At 43.4% G+C, this 19,680-nt stretch overlaps 1 protein-coding gene across 2 annotated transcripts in view; it reads left to right on the top strand.

Annotated features, from left to right (window-relative positions):
- DCLK1 (doublecortin like kinase 1) overlaps window positions 1–19,680 on the top strand; it is a 396,113-nt gene that overhangs the window by 44,497 nt on the left and 331,936 nt on the right. For both annotated transcript variants that reach the window (XM_077752539.1, XM_077752542.1), the window contains exon 2: window positions 7,976–8,370. In XM_077752539.1, the coding sequence (XP_077608665.1) occupies window positions 7,976–8,370 (395 nt within the window). The remainder of the gene's footprint in view (window positions 1–7,975; window positions 8,371–19,680) is intronic.

The raw sequence follows: 19,680 nt of genomic DNA, 5'->3' as shown, positions 1-19,680 counted from the left end.
GAAACTACACGTAAGTGATTACTCAGGAAAGGGGGAAATGAGCTCTGGGAAGCCCTTTGGGAAAGCTCTCTGTCAGTTTAGAGAAGGCCTCTCAGGGGGGTAGAGTCCCTTCCTCCTTTGTGCGTGTCGCGAACCTTGTATAGTTTGGCCCCTTGGCATACTTTGGAGTGCCAAACCAGAGGTAAATGGCTAGTTAAAAAATTACTTATGGAGATCTCAGCCACTGTGTCTAGAATTCTGTGATCTAGCTTAACTCTCAGAGGATAATCTTACTTCTCTCTACTTTTGTCACATGGTTCACAGTTAGAAAGCTGGAAGATCACTTGTTAGAGGGAACTCATGGTGGGGTAAAAATTGGACGATTGCTGTCAGTGTCCCTCGTCATTGAGTTTCCGTCTTTTCAGTAGAAGGCAGAAATAAAAGGCGAAAGATTTATACGATCTGAAGAGAAACCAGAGTATCGTAGAAGGCAGAAGTAAGGGCTGTGTAATGAAAAGATGTGGAAAGTGCCATAAAGAGGCTTTACTATATGGGACAAAATACAAGGAAAATCAGAATGATGATCATATTCTATAAAGCTGTTTCTCACAATTGTGGCCAGTAAACATGCTTAGGTACCCCAGCACAGGGGCACTGCATGCCCTTGGCCTTGGTGGAGGACTGCAGAGAGATTGTGGATGGGGGCAGATTAATTCCCTTCTAGAGAGAAGAACAGAAAGTGCATCTCTTCCTGCTAATATCCCGTTTTCTGTTATTCTCTTTGAATCTACATGATGGAGCTATTTTCTATGAAGAAGCCAATAAAAGGTATCTGGAAAGAAATGTATGGTCAACTAAAAATTATTTTTCTTTAGTTCTCTTTTTCTTCCTTGGTTTGGACGTGAAAACTTACCGCAAAAAAACAACACTCACGTAGCTAAGATTGTCCATCAACCTGAGTCACAGGTGACACAAATACTCTCATGAAAAGTTCAGTTCAGAATAGATACATTTGGTGATACCCATCAATAAGGAAAGCAGTGTTCACAACAGCCAAGAGTTGTTCTCTCTCTCTGTTATGAAATGATAAATTCACTGATTAAATGACTGTATTTTCCAAAAGAGAATATATTTCAGACTAGAATTTGGTATTGCTTAATAAGCATATGGCATAGCAATTGGAAAACTGACTTGAATTTTAAAACATAGGGATTTTAAAAATGGAGGTAGGCTCAACATTCATTTGCTGCATGACTCTTTGCAGATGATGTAACTTCCCTATGCCTAAATTCCTTCATCTGTAAGGTAAGGATACTGATGCTTACCTTGAATGGTATGAGTATGAGATAAGAAAATGTGTAGAAGCCGTGGCACAACAGAAAGCAAACACTCGCTTACCGGAAGTCATTGACAGCGCAATGGTGGCCAAGGCCTTGTCAATCTTGTGGATGCAGAGCTGTGGTTCTCTGCCTGGAGCTGCAGTTGGGGTGCACAGCTTAAACAGCATTACCTCTGGGCAGTTGGACTGAGATCTCCATTAACTTCAGATTTTCATGAGGAAAGGATCCATTAATTCCAGTCACTTCTTTGATCGATACCCAGGGAACGTAAAGGAAGTAACATCAGTTTTTTGAAAATTGCTTGAATGAGGGGTTTCCTGGCTAAATTCATTAAACTTCCTAGAAGTAACTTATGCACTCCTGTAATTACTTCTGTCAGGTCACTGAGTGCCAGTTAGTACCAGCCTGCTGTTCTGGCTAAATGATACGACCACAGTATAGTAAGTATAGTAGCCAGTGGGTGCCACTTAGTGTGCTCATCTATTATCAGTGCCCTGGGTTTCCTGAAAGAGTTAATGATGCCCCACTATTTCTAGCGAGAGCAATTTGCAGCTGAGAGAATCAAACTCTTAAGGTGTTTTGCTGTTTTAAACACATTATCTGCATGTCGCAGGTAGACCAGCTAGGAAAGCTGTACGTTATGGTTGAATTACTTAAAGTGCTTAAGAAATGACCCCCGATAGAATATCCATAGGGTTACGAAATGGAATTTATTTCTTGGCTTAGCATTTTGGCGGAAATTGCGTGGCATTTGTCCCTTGAAAGGTAAATAGAAGTTCTTATTTCTGTTCTCACGAAAATACACTTGACTCCTCAGTTTCTCTGCACTTACACCTTGGGCCCTTGTTTTGCATTAGAATTTGAAGGGACAGGCTCGGTATTTTATTTAGTTAATTTGATGAGTTCATGTACCCTTATCCCTGGGCTATTAACTAGTTCAAAAATAAATATTGCAGCAACTTGTTGAATATGCAACATGTATCTCATTTGAGTGGCATTTTACAACAGATGGTAATTACTTAGTATTTACATAATACTTTGAAAGTATTTCAGATTAGCTCTTATTAATAAGTAGTCGAATATGTGACTGGGCTCACTGGGCAAGAGAAAAATAAAAATTTGATTTTCCACGAAAAGTGTCACACTTAAGAGGAGAGAAAAAGATACACGTGTGCATATGTGGGACGGATACATGTCTGTATCTGTCCCCATGTATCTGTCCCAAGCAACTTGACTGAAGAAGATTAACTGGACCAAAATTTAGGCTGCCCAGTGAAGCAGGCTAAGGTTTCACAGGTCAGCAACCTGCTCCCACTCCCTGGGCTTCTGTGCAAAGACTGGAGGAAGCTGCGGACAGCTTGGCTTCTGGGAACATTCCCGCCCCAGGACGAAAGGCTTGTGAGCTCATGGGGCTTTCCAGTGCTGACAGCTCGCTTTGGCAACCCTCGTATCTCCAGTGGTGAAACCTGGCCTTGAAGTTATCAAGCGCCTGGTGGGACATACTCGGCTCTAAGCAGACTTCACTATTTTAAGGGTGACTCAAGTCCTGGGACCCAATGGAGCTGACTGATGGGGTCTACGAACAGATCTGGTCCTTCCCCATAAGGAGCCTACTAGGGTGTACATTAGGAGATTGGGGGGTAGGTCCTCCCTGGAGGAAATGCATGGATGCCTCTTGGACAAGATTGATGAGAGTGGATCACGTTGGCTTCCATAATCCTGGTAAAAGTGTTAAATCATTAAGTCACATAAAGAGTGTGTGTGTGTGGGGGGGGTAGTGTGCTGGGGGACGAGGAAGTAACTGTTTCCCTTGTCTCCCCTGAGGGAAGGGGCCTCACCGCGGCGCCACCCCTCACCTCTCCGTCTCGCACTTTTCCCGGCTCAGACCTGGCCCCTCCCGTGTTCTCGCCCTCCGTCCCCAGCCCCCCATCCCACCTTCCCCTAGGTCCACACAGCCTCTCCCGAGGAACGGGGGAGGTCTGGGGGCTCGTGCGAGCCAGCCGCACCGAGGTCACTGCGGTCNGGACCCCCCCCCCCCCCCCAGCCCTCCCCGCCAGGCTTTTCGCCACGTTGTTAGCGGAGATGGAGAGCCGGGGCGGAGGAGCTGGGCGAGGTGTTCGTCATTGTCAGAACTGGCCGCGGAGCGAGGGCCAAGTCTGCGCCTGGAAGGAGTGGCCCAGTCGGGCGTCTTATTGTGTGTGCGCTTTTCCGTGTGTGCGCTTTTCCGTGTGCCCGGGAGGGTGGTGTGTCTGAAGATGGGGCGATCTGTGCGTGGTGGGTGGCCGCGGTGTGGGTGTCGCAAGTCCATTTACAGGGTCTCAAGTTCCTTCGGGGACAGCGAGCCTGCCTCGTGTAGAAATTAGTACCTGCAGCGCTAAAAGCCTGCGGAGAGGAAATGGCATTTTCCTCCTGGCGGGAGCGCACGCACAGCCCTGCATCGCCCCACAAAAGACGCTGCTTTCGAAAACCAGGTTTGCGCGGAATCACTGCTGGATTTAGCAAGGAGATGCTTGGAGGAGATGGAGCGAATGAAAGGTTTCATTCAAAGCGGCTCCCTGTCTCCACACCTGTGAGTGTGTGTCCAGATTATGGTGCACACGCGTTCAGCTGCCACACTGCAGGGTGTTTCTGAATGCGCTTTATGAGCGTTCCTAAATAGATCACCTTTCCACTGGAAAGGAAAGTAGGACAGTCTTTTAAGTATGAAGTGTCACACGAAGGCCGATGAGAAGGGATTTTCGGAGGGGTTATATGTAGGAACATTATAAAAGATGGGCACACATCCTGTGATATCTGCGTGCAGCATGGTGCGTGTACTCTGAAGGGGTGTGTGTGCCTCTGATTCCACACCTGCCCATCCACCTGCATCCTCATCCCACTGGCAAAATATGCCTTGGGACTTCCAGGTCCAGCATCTGTTTAGATGTAGTCATCTTTATGCCAAATTACATCTTGGAGTGGGGCGGGGGGGTGTTTGTGGAAATCTCTCAAACAGAAACTCATATCCTCCTCCGGAGAAGGATGCACACAGAGTTTCCTCAAAATGGTGACAGATCTCACAGGAGACATTTGAGGATGCTGATTTCCCGGCATGGCAGTTGCTTATAGGATAAGAGCCAGCCCCCTCCTTCCCCTCCCAAGTGCCTGTGATCCCTGTGGCTAGGGCGGTGTGGTTACCTTCTCCGTTCCATGACACATGTGTACCCAGGCCCCTGGCCACCTGTGGTCTGTGAGCCTGTGTCTCCGTGCTTTGGCCGCCTTCCTGTGCAGAAGCAAGAAACTGGGGCAGCCCAGTGACTTCTCTTCAGAAGCTCTTGGTTCAAATATGCGACTAAGCCCATGGAAGAGCCGAGCCAGCCAAGGCAAGAGAAGGAACATCTATTTTGATGTTGCGCATAATTATTGGAACATTTGTGGGTAGTGTGTTTTTTGATATTCATTTAGTGGTAGCTGTAGCCTTGAAAATGATTTCACCCTGAGTGCAGGTTTTCTTTGTCACCAACATCATTGCGGACTTTTGGGCCGGCTCAGTGAAAGGAAGTAAAAGATGTGGTGGTTGTCCCGCTTGAACGTACCGTCAAGTTTGAGGAAAGAGACAAATAAATCCAACTTTTTTCTATTTTAGTTTATTTCTATTTCTGATTCCTCTAGGGAATTCCATCAGTTGCTAAATTATTTGGCTTTTGCAAATTGCGAATCGCTAGATAAAAGTCCCTTCAGACTACATCAGCACACTCTGGTGACACAGTTGTGTCATCCTTCGCTATGGTCCTGCTTGTCGTCTTTTGGTTTATATAGATTTGTGAGGAAACCCCCAGGGCTGGAAGATTGATTACTGCCTTTAAAAATAGGGGCGCCTGGGTGGCTCAGTTGGTTAAGTGTCTGACTTTGGCTCAGGTCATGATCTCACAGGTCCCACATTGGGCCTGTGCTGATCAAGCATGGAGCTGGCTTGGGATTCTTCCTCTCCTCTTTCTGCCCCTCCCCCACTCTCTCTTGCTCTAACTTTAGTAATAAATAAATAAATAAATAAGTAAATAAATAAATAAGACAGAAGCTTCAAAAGCCAACTTGGCTTTTATAATATATGAAGTGTGAAGAGCTTAGTGAGTTAGCATGGGTACCCCATTGCCCCTCCCCCCCCAGACAAACACCCTTTTTTGGGAGACAGAAGAGCTCCTTTTAAGAGACAAATTAAAACAGTAGGAGCAGTTATGATACCATGGACAAAGTATTGGTTCTGTTAGTCAGTTAATATTGGCTGAAGAACTAGATATCAAGTGATCACTGTTTTGAAGTTATCCAACTTCAAAGTCAATGAAACTGATTCCTGTCGACCTATGTATGGCATAGCTTTTTCTAGAAAATACAAATTTAGACTATTACGAGTTACTAAGAGGTAGGAGGTAGCTTTTTTTCATATTTGGAGGAAAAAAATACACTGAACAACTCATCAGTCCGGGTTTGAATCACACCCTGGGCTCCCAGTGGGGTCAGCAATAGACTCCTGAGCAAGTGAGATATTAGAGGCTGGTGACTCCTGCCCACTCTGTGTGTAGATGAGGCCTCTGCAGTTAAGTGACTTCCCCAAGGTCACAGGGCTAGTTTACCAGAAAAAAAACTACTTTACGTGGATGAATGGATCTCGGGAGGATCTCAGAGGGTCTGGCTTCTAAGACATAGTACATGGGATATAGAAAGGAGGGAGTGCCAGCTTCTGAGTCAGAGTAAACCCAGGTTCAAATCCCAACTCCCTCAATTATAACTCTGGGACCTTGGATATGTATATATCCTGTACTCACCTTCAGTCATGATAATATTACTGACCTCATTGAGGGTTTAGAGGGGAATTTGTGCCAGATTGCACAACACTTGATTGCTGAATAATAGTGTCAGGCTCATCATAGACATTCAGTAAACATTAGCATTTTCCACTTCATTTCAGGAGTGTGTAGTCCCTTGCAGTGCTTTTACAGGTGAATTTTTAGCCACTCTGAATGGACCAGAGGTTACTTTACTGAGGGTCGAGGAAAGGTCAGGGAGGCTTGGCAGTACTTTTGGTTAGTTTGGATTGACCTTCAGAAAGGCAACGTCTGAAGGATTTGGGGAGTACTCATAAGGTTCTTGCCCCAGATTTTTCCTTTCCCTTATATTGTATTTCAACATGCCTGAAATTTTGTCATCAAAACCCTTTCTTCTGAATGCTTTCTAGATTGTTCTGTTAAAATGTGGATCCCCCCTGGAAGGGTCAACATCACACGCCTTTATCACCTAACCTGTTAGCAAGGATGAAATGATCCCACAGGCAGCTTGCTGATGACAGGGCTCCACAGAAAGTAGAATGGGGACCATGAGGTACAAGCATATACCTTTCAGAAGGTCCTAAGATGAAAATCAGGCAGACCCATGAGCGGCTTTTCCTTGCCAGAAAATGGGAAGATTCTATTCCTACTAGTTGTTTCTGTGACAGAGTTCAGAAGAGAAAAGCAGATTTTATTAATAAACAGCATTAATACTTCTCACACGCTAGACGCTCTCCCAAGGTATTAATACTTAAAGTCAGTATGTTTAGCGTCCCTATGCGTAGTTGAGGAAATGAGGCTTAATAAAGATGTTGATCCAGACTGGGTCCTGTACTAGCTGCGTAACCTTGAGAAATGTACTTGATCAGCATCTCTAAGCTCTCATTCCCTCAGCCACAAAGACAAAGTGGAAGGAGAGGCAAAGCCCTCCCAAGAGGTAGCTTTTCGCCCTTCTTGTTCTTCATTTTCCTCTTCTTCTCTTCCTCCTCCTCCTCCTTTTTCTTGTTCTTTTTTTTAACCCAACTTATCTGAAGCACTAAATGTCAGTAAAGGAGTTATGGTGAAATCACCTTTTAAAAAAAATTTTTTTTTTTAGCATTTATTCAGTTTTGAGAGACAGAGAATGAGTGGGGAAGGGGCAGAGAGAGAGGGAGACACAGAATCTGAAACAGGCTCTAAGCCATCAGCACAGAGCCTGATGTGGGGCTCAAACCCACAAACTGTGAGATCATGACCTGAGCTGAAGTCGGATGCTTAACCGACTGAGCCACCCAGGCGCCCGGGTGAAATCACTTTTAAAAAACCCTGCTGTTTAGTACGTGTCCCTCTTGTGCCCCGGCCACCACCACTACCGGTCTTTAGCCCTAGGGTAATATGAAAGCGTATCTTCCATCTGCCACCAGAGTGAGCAGGCTGTAGGGAGGTTTGGGCTTTGCAGTCCAGCAAACGTGGGTGGGAGTCTCGGTTCAAGCATTTCTCAACCGTACCACCTGCATACATTTTTCTGTGCCTCATTTAATTGGCCAGTAATTAGGGATAATACTCCCTGGGAAGGTTTGTTGTGACTTGGAAATCACAGTTGTCCAGAACCCGATAGGGTGTAGGTGGTCAATACAGAGGAGCTGTTTCTAACAAAACTGGGGTTGATTAATAAGCTGTTTCCCCAGAGTCTGGCTCTTCTACTTCTTCGTCGACTTCCTTCTCTTCCAACTTGATAACTCATATTAAATATATCATCAACTGCATCGATATTTCCACCAGCTGCTCTGGAGCTGAGCCTTTCAAATCATGGTCTTAAAATAACATCAGTATGTGTCTCTCTCTCTCTTTTTTTTTTCTTTCTGTGCCTCCTAGGTTCCACTTTAACTCCATCATGTCCTTCGGCAGAGATATGGAGCTGGAGCACTTTGACGAGCGAGATAAGGCGCAGAGATACAGCAGAGGGTCGCGGGTGAATGGGCTGCCGAGCCCAACGCACAGCGCCCACTGCAGCTTCTACCGAACCCGCACGCTGCAGACCCTCAGCTCCGAGAAGAAGGCCAAGAAAGTTCGCTTCTATCGAAACGGAGATCGATACTTCAAAGGGATTGTGTATGCCATCTCACCAGACCGCTTCCGATCCTTTGAGGCTCTGCTGGCCGACTTGACCCGAACTCTGTCGGATAACGTGAATTTGCCCCAGGGAGTGAGAACAATCTACACCATTGATGGGCTCAAGAAGATTTCCAGCCTGGACCAACTGGTGGAAGGTGAGCGCTAACTCCCAAGGGACCCTAGAGGGTGCGTTCTCAGGTTTCCACACTGTTCTAGGCACCTGCACTCGATCTCTGAGAGAGCAGCCTTATTCAGCTGTGACCCTTACTGTTCACACGCTTGGGAGTTCACTTTGCTGTACTGTAGTGGAAAAAGGAAAAAAAAACCCAAAAAACAACAAACCCACTTATAATGATGGACTGAGCGAAAAAGTGTCTTAATTCTCCAGCATTCTCTTGTTTCTTTTCTCATACCCATGCCACATTAATTTTAAAAGCCCCCTTTTATATCTTTAATCACATCGCTCATATCCATTTCTAGATGCAAATGAACTTTTGCCGTCTGAAATTACTCAACCTGAAAATAAAGGATCGTGAAAGTTTTGAGTGGAAGGGAACCTTATGAGGGTGTCAGACCCATTAATTCTGTCACTGCAGACTGAGACCCAGAAAATTCTGGTGACGTGTCTGTGGTCGCATGGTAAGGTAGTGTCGGTACTGGCCTAAAAATTCGGTTTTCTGGCATTTCTTTCTAATAGGGTGTTTCCTTTTGAGTTTAAAGGATTGTTGTCTTTGTGGGGTATTTGAGGATATAAAAGAATGAATCTGTTCAGCTTATTGTTTTTTAAAGTTGAATTTAGGTTAACAGTAATTATCCGTTTTAGACACTTCATGTGGAAGTGGGCCGGTTGCAGTCCCCGATGAGGTGTGGCGTCTTGTGCAAACAGAATAGGTACACTTGCTTCAGTACCCGCCCCACGGAGCAGCACGGAGAGCCTCGCTCCCCTGCCCTGATGGCCCCCAGGCCAGCACTCTTGACCTCCTCTGGAACCAGTTTGTACGTGATTTAAGGCTGAGGGAGTCTGTGTCTTCCTCGCATTTTCCTTCCCTTGATCCCCAGTCCGGTCCCAAGATGCCTGGACTTGAAAGGGTGTGGAGAGCCTGGGTTTGGTGTGTTGATTCTGTGGGAATTCACATCTCTTTTCAGTGACTCGTCACCCTGCCAAGATGCCTGTAGACTTGGCCTTCTTCCTTCTATTCAGAAGTTGGCACTTTCAGTAAATTAAAGGGGAAGAATGAACATGAAATCTTTCTGCATCAGCTTTGATTTTTGTGCCCTGTCCTTTTCCTGACCTTGGAAAATGCAGGGATAAATAAAACATTTGGTGGGCTATTCTAACGGATCTGGATAAAGATGAAATGCAAAGGCAGGTGCATGATCAGTCACCGAACCACCCTTTTGAGGACTGATGGTAATACAGAGAAAACATGCCAGCATCTTGAAACACGCTTTAAGACAGCCGGGCTTGGCTCCTCACTGGGTCTGGGGTCCCTTGCGCAGCAGCTGTGGGGTTGGGGGAGGTGTATTTCAATCAGGTTCCCACCCAGAATTGATCTTTACTGAGAAGTGGCCACAGATAACTGCCATGATTCCCGTCCACCGAGAAGAGGGTGTGAGAGATGGGAAACAACAATTCTTTGCGTACAAGGACCAGGAAGATCATGACATGCTCGCCACCATCTTCATCAGTTTTTCTTTTTCTTTTTTTTTTCTTTCTTTTTTTTTTTAACACATAAGAATGCCCTCTCTAAGAGACCTCTGTCCCGACTGAGAATGATAGTGATAGCTCGGGGCGCCTGGGTGGCTTAGTCGGTTAAGCGTCCGGCTTTCGCTTAGGTCATGATCCTGCAGTTCGTGGGTTCGAGCCCCATGTCGGGCTCTGTGCTGACTGCCCGCTCGGAGCCTGGAGCCTGTTTCAGTCTGTGACTCCCTCTCTCTCTGATCCTCCCCTGCTCACGCTGTCTCTCTCTCTCTTGCCTAGAAATAAAAAAAATAAAATAAAATAAAAAAAAAATAGTGATAGCTCACCGCGATAGAGCGTGTATCTCACATATATGAATACATTTAATTCTCACAGTGATCCCAGGAGCTAAGCACTGTTACCGTCCTTCTACTAAGATGAGGGAAGTGAGGCAGCATGTGGTTAAGTGAGCTGCTCAAGGTCACACAGCAAGAAATGGTAGAGTTAGGATTTGAACCTGGGATTGTTGGTGCCCGAGCTTGTGCTCATAACTGCCACTAATGAGATACCAAGTAAGGTATTCTTAGTAGCTTTCAAGTGAAAGCTTATAGTATTAAATTATTCTTGAAAGTGAATGTTTNTTTTTTTTTTTAACACATAAGAATGCCCTCTCTAAGAGACCTCTGTCCCGACTGAGAATGATAGTGATAGCTCGGGGCGCCTGGGTGGCTTAGTCGGTTAAGCGTCCGGCTTTCGCTTAGGTCATGATCCTGCAGTTCGTGGGTTCGAGCCCCATGTCGGGCTCTGTGCTGACTGCCCGCTCGGAGCCTGGAGCCTGTTTCAGTCTGTGACTCCCTCTCTCTCTGATCCTCCCCTGCTCACGCTGTCTCTCTCTCTCTTGCCTAGAAATAAAAAAAATAAAATAAAATAAAAAAAAAATAGTGATAGCTCACCGCGATAGAGCGTGTATCTCACATATATGAATACATTTAATTCTCACAGTGATCCCAGGAGCTAAGCACTGTTACCGTCCTTCTACTAAGATGAGGGAAGTGAGGCAGCATGTGGTTAAGTGAGCTGCTCAAGGTCACACAGCAAGAAATGGTAGAGTTAGGATTTGAACCTGGGATTGTTGGTGCCCGAGCTTGTGCTCATAACTGCCACTAATGAGATACCAAGTAAGGTATTCTTAGTAGCTTTCAAGTGAAAGCTTATAGTATTAAATTATTCTTGAAAGTGAATGTTTTTAACCTTGACTTAATTCTGGGAATGACAGATTCCACTCCCAGCAACACTTTAGTATTTTCACTTACCTCCAAATACCCTTCTCTCCAATCGGTATGCACCAACTGCAGATTGACTATTCTGATGTAAAAAATTTCCTTTTTGGGAAAAAATAGTTTTTTCTGATTGAATGAATGATAACTTTAGTACAGTGTGTAAGTTCACATATTGGCTGCATTTAAAAAAAATCCAGTTTGAACAGACTTTTTGTCTCATTTATAATACTGCCAGCATGCAGCTGCACTTAGTGTTGAAGTAGCTGGAAATTCATTTAGATTGGCCTCTTTGTCAATTACATTTTTTGCTTAGTCTGTTAAAATGCAAACCGCTGCTTCATATTCATCATTAGGTTCATATCTCTCACTTTACATACTAATTTTATGTAAACGTCAGTGCATGTTATTAGCTTCTCATTTCCCCTTCCAATATGCTGATGTTTGAGTTTTCAATTAAATCCTTTTAGTGGATGCAGTGACAAGTGTATTTGACTTCTAATTTTTTTTTTAAGTTTGCTCTTTCTCACTTATCTCAGACTAAAAATTCTGAATTACAATGACATATGTGAGTTTCTTTATTTATAGCAGCCTCATGGTCACTTGCACTGTTTTTATTTTATTCTTTAATTAATTAATTTATTTTGAGAGACAGAGCACTAGCAGGGGAGGGGCAGAGTGAGAGGGAAACAGAGGTTCTGGAGTGGGCTCCATGCTGACAGCAGAGAGAGAGAGCCTGATGCAGGGCTCAAACTCAAGAACTGTGAGATCATGACCTGAGCCAGATACTTAGTTGAGCCACCCAGGTGCCCCTGCACTACTTTTTAATTATTATAATATGCAGATTATTATGCCTAAATTTGGTTTAAAAGCATCAACAGAGCTGATTCTTTGCCTGCATCATGTAAATGTATGAGTGAGATGTACGTATGTATATGTATGATTATAGGTGTGTCTCTCTATGTGTGTGTGTGTATATATATATATATATATACACACTCATACACGCATATTTAAGAGCAGACAGTGGATGGCAGTTTTAACTGTTTGCTTTCAAAATGGCCTTAATATATTAAAGAAGTGAAGGTAATTAATAAGGAAAGTTGAATTACAGACCTATTTCTGCAAGTGGTTCACCTTGAAACTTGGCCTCTTTTCCCAATATTGCCTCTTTTTACCCAATTTTACACTATTTATGTTCCATATAGGTGTGTAAATGTTGTGAAGATAAATGAAGGAATAACATTTAAAACCTTTAAGTTATTAGGAGAAGATGTAATGTAAATCCCAAGAATTGACTGCTTGATTTGTTTCTGTATCAGACACTCAAGCATCAGTCATGTATGTGTTGAAAGAGAGCCATCCACCCCACTACTTTTTTTTTTAAGTTTATTTATTTATTTGGAGAGAGAGCATGTGAGCTTGAGTGGGGGAGGGTTAGAGAGAGGAGGAGAGAGAAGCCCAAGCAGGCAACGTATTGTCTGCGCAGTGCCCAGGGTGGGGCTCGGACTCATGAACCACGAGATCATGACCTGAGCCAAAATGAGGAGTCAGACACTCAAGAAACTGAACCACCCAGGTGCCCCCACCTAACTTTTAAATAGGCTTTATTATTAGTGCGGTTTTAGATTCTTAGCAAAACTGAGCAGAAGGTACAAAGATTTCTCAGACCCCTTCCCTCAACACATGAACAGCGCCCCCTGTTGTCATCAGAGCGGTGCATTTGTTATAATTGATGAATCTACGCTGACACATCATTATCAGCAAAAGTCGACAGTTTACATAGGAGTTCACTCTTGGCGTTGTGTGTGTGTTCTATGGGTTTTGTCAAATGGGTAATGGCATGTATGCAACATTGTAGGATCACACAGAATATTCTACTGTCCTAAAAATCCTCTGTGCTCCACCTTTTCATCCCTTCCTAACCCCTGGCAACCACTAATCTATTTGCTGTCTTAAATAAGCATTCTTTTAAACACCTTGTGTGAATGTCAGTAAAAGAAAGCCAAGGTATTTCCTGTAAGCATTAACTTAAATACTATCCAGGTATGTTGTCCTCTGGATGGAAATAAGTTCATTCGTACCGCAGATGTGTGTGTATTACAAATGAGTGCCCTTCTTTCTCAGCTGTACCACCTTGACCCTCATATTTCACTGTGGATACTGCCTGACTCTGGAGCTGCCGTATAAGAGATGTTCCCAAGTCTCCATCAGAATGATCCTTTCAGGAATAAATCCACACCTCACCCCACAATTAGGGAATCTCTAACCACAATTTCCGGTCACCCAGCTCTCCTGGCAATTTTTATTTCCCTTGATGTGGTGTTATTGATTTCTTTCTCTAATTCACTGGCTTCTTCTATCTGTGCCTCTCCCTGCTATAGTACACTTTTAAAATTCATTCTTAAAGAGCTGTAAAACATACTCTCTCTAAAATTCCCCTGAAGCAAACTGTTTACTAGTTTTTGTTATTGTTATTATTTAAAATATTTTTTTTACAAATATTGTCAAGTTGGTTTCCATATAACACCCAGTGCTCATCCCCACAAGTGCCCCTCTCCTTGCCCATCCCCCCCCAGCCCCCCACATCCATCAGTCCTCAGTTTTTGTCAGCATTCAGGAGTCTCTCATGGTTTGCCTTAAAAAATTTTTTAATGTTGATTTTTGAGAGATAGAGAGCGAGAGAGCACAAGCAGGGGAGGGACAGAGAGAGAGGGAGACACAGAATCCAAAGCAGGCTCCAGGCTCTGAACTGTCAGCACAGAGCCTAAGGCGGGACTCGAACACATGAACCGTGAGATCGTGACCTGAGCTGAAGTTGGACACTTAACTGACTGAGCCACCCAGGCGCCCCTTGTTTTTGTGTTTGAGTATTATCTCAGAGATACTAGTGCATGTTAGGGTATATATTTCATTTGTCTGGAAGGTAACTTACTGTGTTTCCAGTTCTGTTCCTTGCTCAGTGCACTCAACAATACATCATATCATACATCTGGAACTACTATGTTCTTTTTACTGACTTCATAGCGTTCCTTTATACAAAAGTGCTCTACTTTATTTAGCCGCTCTTTTATTGATGGGCATTTAGGTTGTGACCGATCCTCTGTTTTCAGATGCAGTTTTGCAATGAATATCCTTGGATATAAGTTTTTCTTCATGTAGTAGAATCTTTGTAGGACAAGTTCCCGGAAGTAGTAGAAAGGTGCAAGCACTAAACTCTAAAGAGCTATCGCAAAATTCCTCTTCATAGACGTGGTACCAAGTTACACACTTACCAGTAACATATGAGAGTGGCTGTTTTCCTCTACCTTCAACAAGACAATGTTTTATCTAATGTTGTGCTATTTGTCAACTGTTATGAAAAGGAAAACATGCATCTGTTGTTTTAATTTTATTCTTTTCATATGATTAAAATGCATTTGTATTTATTTTTCTATGTGATCTCTCTTCGTAGCTTTTGACCATTTTCCTACTAGATTGGGGGTCTTTCTTTATAGACTTGTAGATTTTTTTCTTTTAAAGATAGTAGCTCTTTGCAATATTTATTGAGAGTATTTTTTCCAGATGGTCCTTTATCTAGTGACATTGTTTATTGTGGTTTTTTTTTTTTTTTTGCCATGCAGATTTAAAAAAAAAAAAACTGAAATGAGCAAATGTATCAGGCTTTTCATTTATGGCTTGATTTTCATGCCTCTTGGGTTCTCTGTAGTTAGAAAGCTATTTCCCTAATTTTCTTCTAGTATTTTAGTGTTTCTATTCTATTTAAAAATTTTTTACATTTATTTATTTATTTTGAGAAAGAGAGAGGGAGAACGTGTGTGAGCAGGCGAGGGGCAGAGAGAGAGAGAGGGAGAGAGAGAATTCCAAGCTGTGCTCACAGCACGGAGCCTGACGTAGGGCTCAAACTCACAAACTGTGAGATCATGACCTGAGCCAATATCAAGAGTTGGATGTTAACCCACTGAGCCACCCAGGTGCCCTCTGTTTTCATTTTGAAAAGTTTTCTAATGGATGTCATATTAGTAAAGTGTGTGAGGTAGGGGTTCAGTGTAACCTTTTTCTAGGCTACCGTACTCATGTTTATAAGTTTTTATTTTGAAATTTATGTGGACTTAATACAGTTGTGATAAAGACAGAGTTCCCATATGCCCTCCCCACAACAGAACACCTTACCATGGTAAGGTGTTTAGCTGCTGATTAGGTTGAAGTTATCTATTTGTGGCAAGAATTCCACAGAAATGATGTTGTGTCCCTTTTAGTGCATCATTTCAAGGTTCCGGATGTTGCTGTGTCTTATTATTGGTGAGATTAACCATGATCAGTTGGTTAAGGTGGTATCTGCCATTTACCTTCACTCCAAAGTTACTGTTTTCTGGGACATCGGGGTGGCTCAACTGGTTAAGCGTCCGCTTCGGCTCAGGTCATGATCTCACCGTCCATGGGTTCAAGCCCCGCATCAGGCTCTGTGCTGACGGTTCAGAGCCTGGAGCCTGCTTCAGATTCTGTGTCTCCCTCTCTCTCTGCCCCTCCCCTGATTGCTCTCTGTTTCTGTCTCTCAAAATAAAATAAAGACATAAGAAATAAATAAAGTTACTGGTTTCCCCTTTGTAGCCAATAAATATTTGGGGGAGAAACTTTGAGGCTGTGTGAATGTCTTGCTTCTCCGTAAGCTTTTGCCCATGAACTTTGGCATTTACTGGTGAATTGGTCTACAGCAATTGTTGTGGTGATGTTCTAATGGTGATTTGCAATATCCTTCTTTACTTTTCTCACCCTTAAACATAGATGCTCTCCACTTACCTGTCTTTAGATCTACTATAATGTCATCAAGTCTGATTATGCTAACCACTCCTTTAAGGTCCTTTTCTTCCAAATAAAAATAAGACTTTTCTTCTGCACTCCCCCCACCTGGATATATTTAACTGATACTCTCATCCTTAGCCCTTTCAAACTTAACATGCATAAACATGACCTCATTCTTTCCCATTACCCAGAATCCATTCCTCTTCTCGTATTCTGGATCTTGTGAAATCGTGTTGCCATATAACTTAACATCCCTCTTGACTTCTCTTCTTCACCCCTCAAATACAAGCTGTCACTAAATTCTGTTGATCCTGCTTAAGATATTTCTTCAATTTGTCCTTTCCACCATCATTATTATAGTTTTCAAGTCCTCATCACTGTTTTAACAATATTACTATTTTTTTTTACTCTCGGAGTGATACATTTTTATACAGTGAGCATTGTAGAAAATTTGAAAGATGTAAAAACATTTCAAAATTAAATAAGAACTCATATTCCTACCACTTGACACTTGTCATCTCTTTCTGTCCTATTGCATTAGGCTCCTAAGCTAAAAATACATATCTTGGCTTTTTCTTTTTCAGTGTTTTTCTGTTCTTTATGGAATCTGTATTTGTCCCTGCTTTTCCATTCCTTTCTTTAATGTTTATTTATTTATTTTTTTTGAGAGAGAGAGAGAGAGAGTGAGAGCATGAGCAGAGGAGGAACAGAGAGAGAGAGGGAGACAGAGAATGCGAAGCAGGCTCTGTGCTGTCAGTGCAGAGCCCGATGCGGGGCTCAAACTCACAAACTGTCTGTGAGGTCATGACCCGAGCTGAAGTTGGACACTTAACCAACTGAGCCACCCAGGCACCTCCTTTTCCATTCAATAGTTTCTCTTTAGGTCATACATGTGTCCCATACAGTAGCCTTTAAACTACTTTTCCTGCGTATATAAACCTGGCCATGGACAAACCACTTTGTGCCATTCCTTTGCTTCATAATGGCTCTCCGCTTACGTATAGAATACAGCCCACAGTGTTTCATAAGTCTCTCTCAGTGACTCTCCTGCCCTTCCTTCTCTTCTGGCCGTGTCTCCTATTACCTGTAGATACACTCAGCAGTGAGCTTGGCTGCACTCTTGGCTTGTTCTTTGCTGTCTCCCGGCTTCCCTTCTCTCCTGCAAGGACTGTAAGATGGGTGCTCTCCTGAGGTGCATAATGTCATGGTTAAGTTATGGACCCAGAGTCAGATCACCTGCATTTGAATCCTGGCTCCACCTTTGCTGGCCATGTGACCTTGAGCCAGCTACCTATCTCTCTGCCTCATTGTGCCCTGTGATAGGTGGTGTGTAAATACTTAGCTCATAGGGTTGCATCGAGGATTACAGATTAAATAGCATGGGTTAGAATAGGGTCTGCTACATGGCAGACATTCCCATAACCTGTTCTGCCAATAGTGACTCCATCTTCATCCCTCAGCCAACAGATACACAAATCTCCTATAGCTAAAAAGTTCTTGTCGTGGTCTTTCTGGCCTTTCAAACCCAGAGCTCTTCTGTGATAAGAAATATGAGCAAATGCTGTCTATACTTCTTCAGCTTCCAATCATACTTCAAGTCCTTAATCAGCATCATGACTCTGTAATATACTTACTTATTTTATATCTAAGTCTCTCGAACTCAGGGAGCCATCGGAGTCCTCACTGCCTAGCACAGTAGTTGTAAGTACTCAATATATTACAGGAAGAAAGATGAAAGAAGGATGGATGGATGGATGGATGGACGGATGGATGAAAGCAAGCCAGCATCACTACCCAACTGAAGTGGCCGTTAAAGGGCCACATGTGGCCTTTTAGTGGCCAGCGCAGTGATCTCTTAGGAATCCTTATCCTCAGTGATGTCCCTGGAGCATTGGATGCTGATGTCTGGATCTCTTCCAGCCACAAACTCACCACCTTTCAGTTTCCATGGCTCCTGGCACCCGATTTCTCTTTGTTCCCTTCAGTGGCTCCTCCATCTCTGGGCGCTCTTTAAAGACTGGGGTTGCCCTGGGTTTCTTCCTGTCCAGCCGGGTGTGGTTTCCCAGAACATTTTCTTCCATTCCATCTCTGCAGCTGCCGCATACGTCTCCCTCCAAACTCCAGGTTGTATTTCTGATTGCTTGCGGGAATCTGCAACTAGTTGGCTCCTAGGAATTTCAACTTTAGTACGTGCACAACCAAATGAATTTCTTTCCTTAGCATCGAGTCCAAACCTGCTTCCTTTCTTACTTTACCTATCGCAGTATATGGAAAGTCAACCAAATAGGAAGTTTCAGTGTTATTTCATTTTTGACATTTGACCCAGATTCCTTTGGGTCCCACATCCAGACGATTGCCAGTCTCTGCCATCTAGTCAACTGATTCTATCTGCTAAGTACTCCTCATAGCATCTACTCCTCTCTGCCCCCAGTGCAGATGTGTGAAGTTCAGTTCTCCATCTTCTCTTGTGGTCTGTCATAGTAGTGCCTAGACTTCTCTCTCCCCATGTCTTACCTCCGGCCCTTCCCTCACACTGAAACCAATGCAAGCTTTCTAAAACCTGGGTCTTTTGAGAAAGACATGTTAATATCTCACAGACTACCCCTTTACTATACTGCGTAGTAGAGCATATTATTATTTTATTTTTATCTGAAGTGCTGTCCTCTTTCTTTTCTCCAGTGAAAAATCTTACCCTCACTTCCGAGGCCAGCATGAATTCTGCTTCTTCTCTATTAGTCACTCAGTGGGAAGTGGGAAATGACTTCTTTCTCTTCTGAGTTAGGGTTGCCTCTTCCACGCATTTAGCAATTATCACTTACTGCCTTGTGGTGAAATCTTTTCATATATACATCTTTTTTCTTTTTTTTTTAAGCTTTTTGAAGTTTATTTATTTTGAGAGAGACAGAGCAAGTTGGGGATTGGCAGAGAGAGGGAGACAGAGGATCTGAAGCAGGCTCTGTGCTGACAGCAGAGAGCCCAATGCAGGCCTTGAACTCACAAACCACATGATCATAACCTGAGCAGAAGTTGGACACTTAATTGAGCCACCCAGGTGCCCCTACACATCTTGCTTTCTTTTCTTCTTCTTCTTCTGCTGCTGCTGCTGCTTCTTCTTCTTAACATTTTATTTATCAGAGAGAGAGAGAGAGAGAGAGAGAGAGAGAGAGAGAGAGAGGATGGGTGGGGGAGGGGCAGAGAGAGAGGGAGACACAGAATCCAAAGCGGGCTCCAGGCTGAGTGAGCTGTCAGCACAGAGCCTGATGGGGGGTTCGAACTCATGAACTGAGAGATAATGACCTGAGCCTCAGTCAGACACTCAATCGCTCAACTGATTGAACCACCCAGACGCCTCACACATCATGCTTTCTAAGCTCTTTTGAAAATAAGCTCATGACTTAAGATTGTTTTCACTCCCCAGAGTGACAAATTCAGATTTTGTACTTATTATTGAAGATTGAGGAGTTTGTATTTAATTTTTAGTTTTTATGACGAATGCTGTATGTACTTGTTGCAATTTTATTGTTTGTTACTCTGTGATGCCTTTAGGAGAAGTTTTTAGCAATGAGAATATACATTTTTGGGGTTCCACATACAGGTGGCCATGTTGCTTTCAAAAAGGGTTATTAATTTATAATGTCCCTAGTGGTGTTTTCTATTTCTATTTTATTTTGTTTTTATCCTTTGTCATATATTTTAGTACCTTA

Source organism: Crocuta crocuta, unplaced genomic scaffold (genome assembly GCF_008692635.1).
Source record: "Crocuta crocuta isolate KB4526 unplaced genomic scaffold, BGI_CrCroc_1.0 scaffold190, whole genome shotgun sequence".
In the NCBI taxonomy this organism is placed as follows: Eukaryota; Metazoa; Chordata; class Mammalia; order Carnivora; family Hyaenidae; genus Crocuta; species Crocuta crocuta.
Note: the sequence above shows the minus strand (reverse complement) of the source record. Positions and strands in the feature narration are given on the sequence as shown.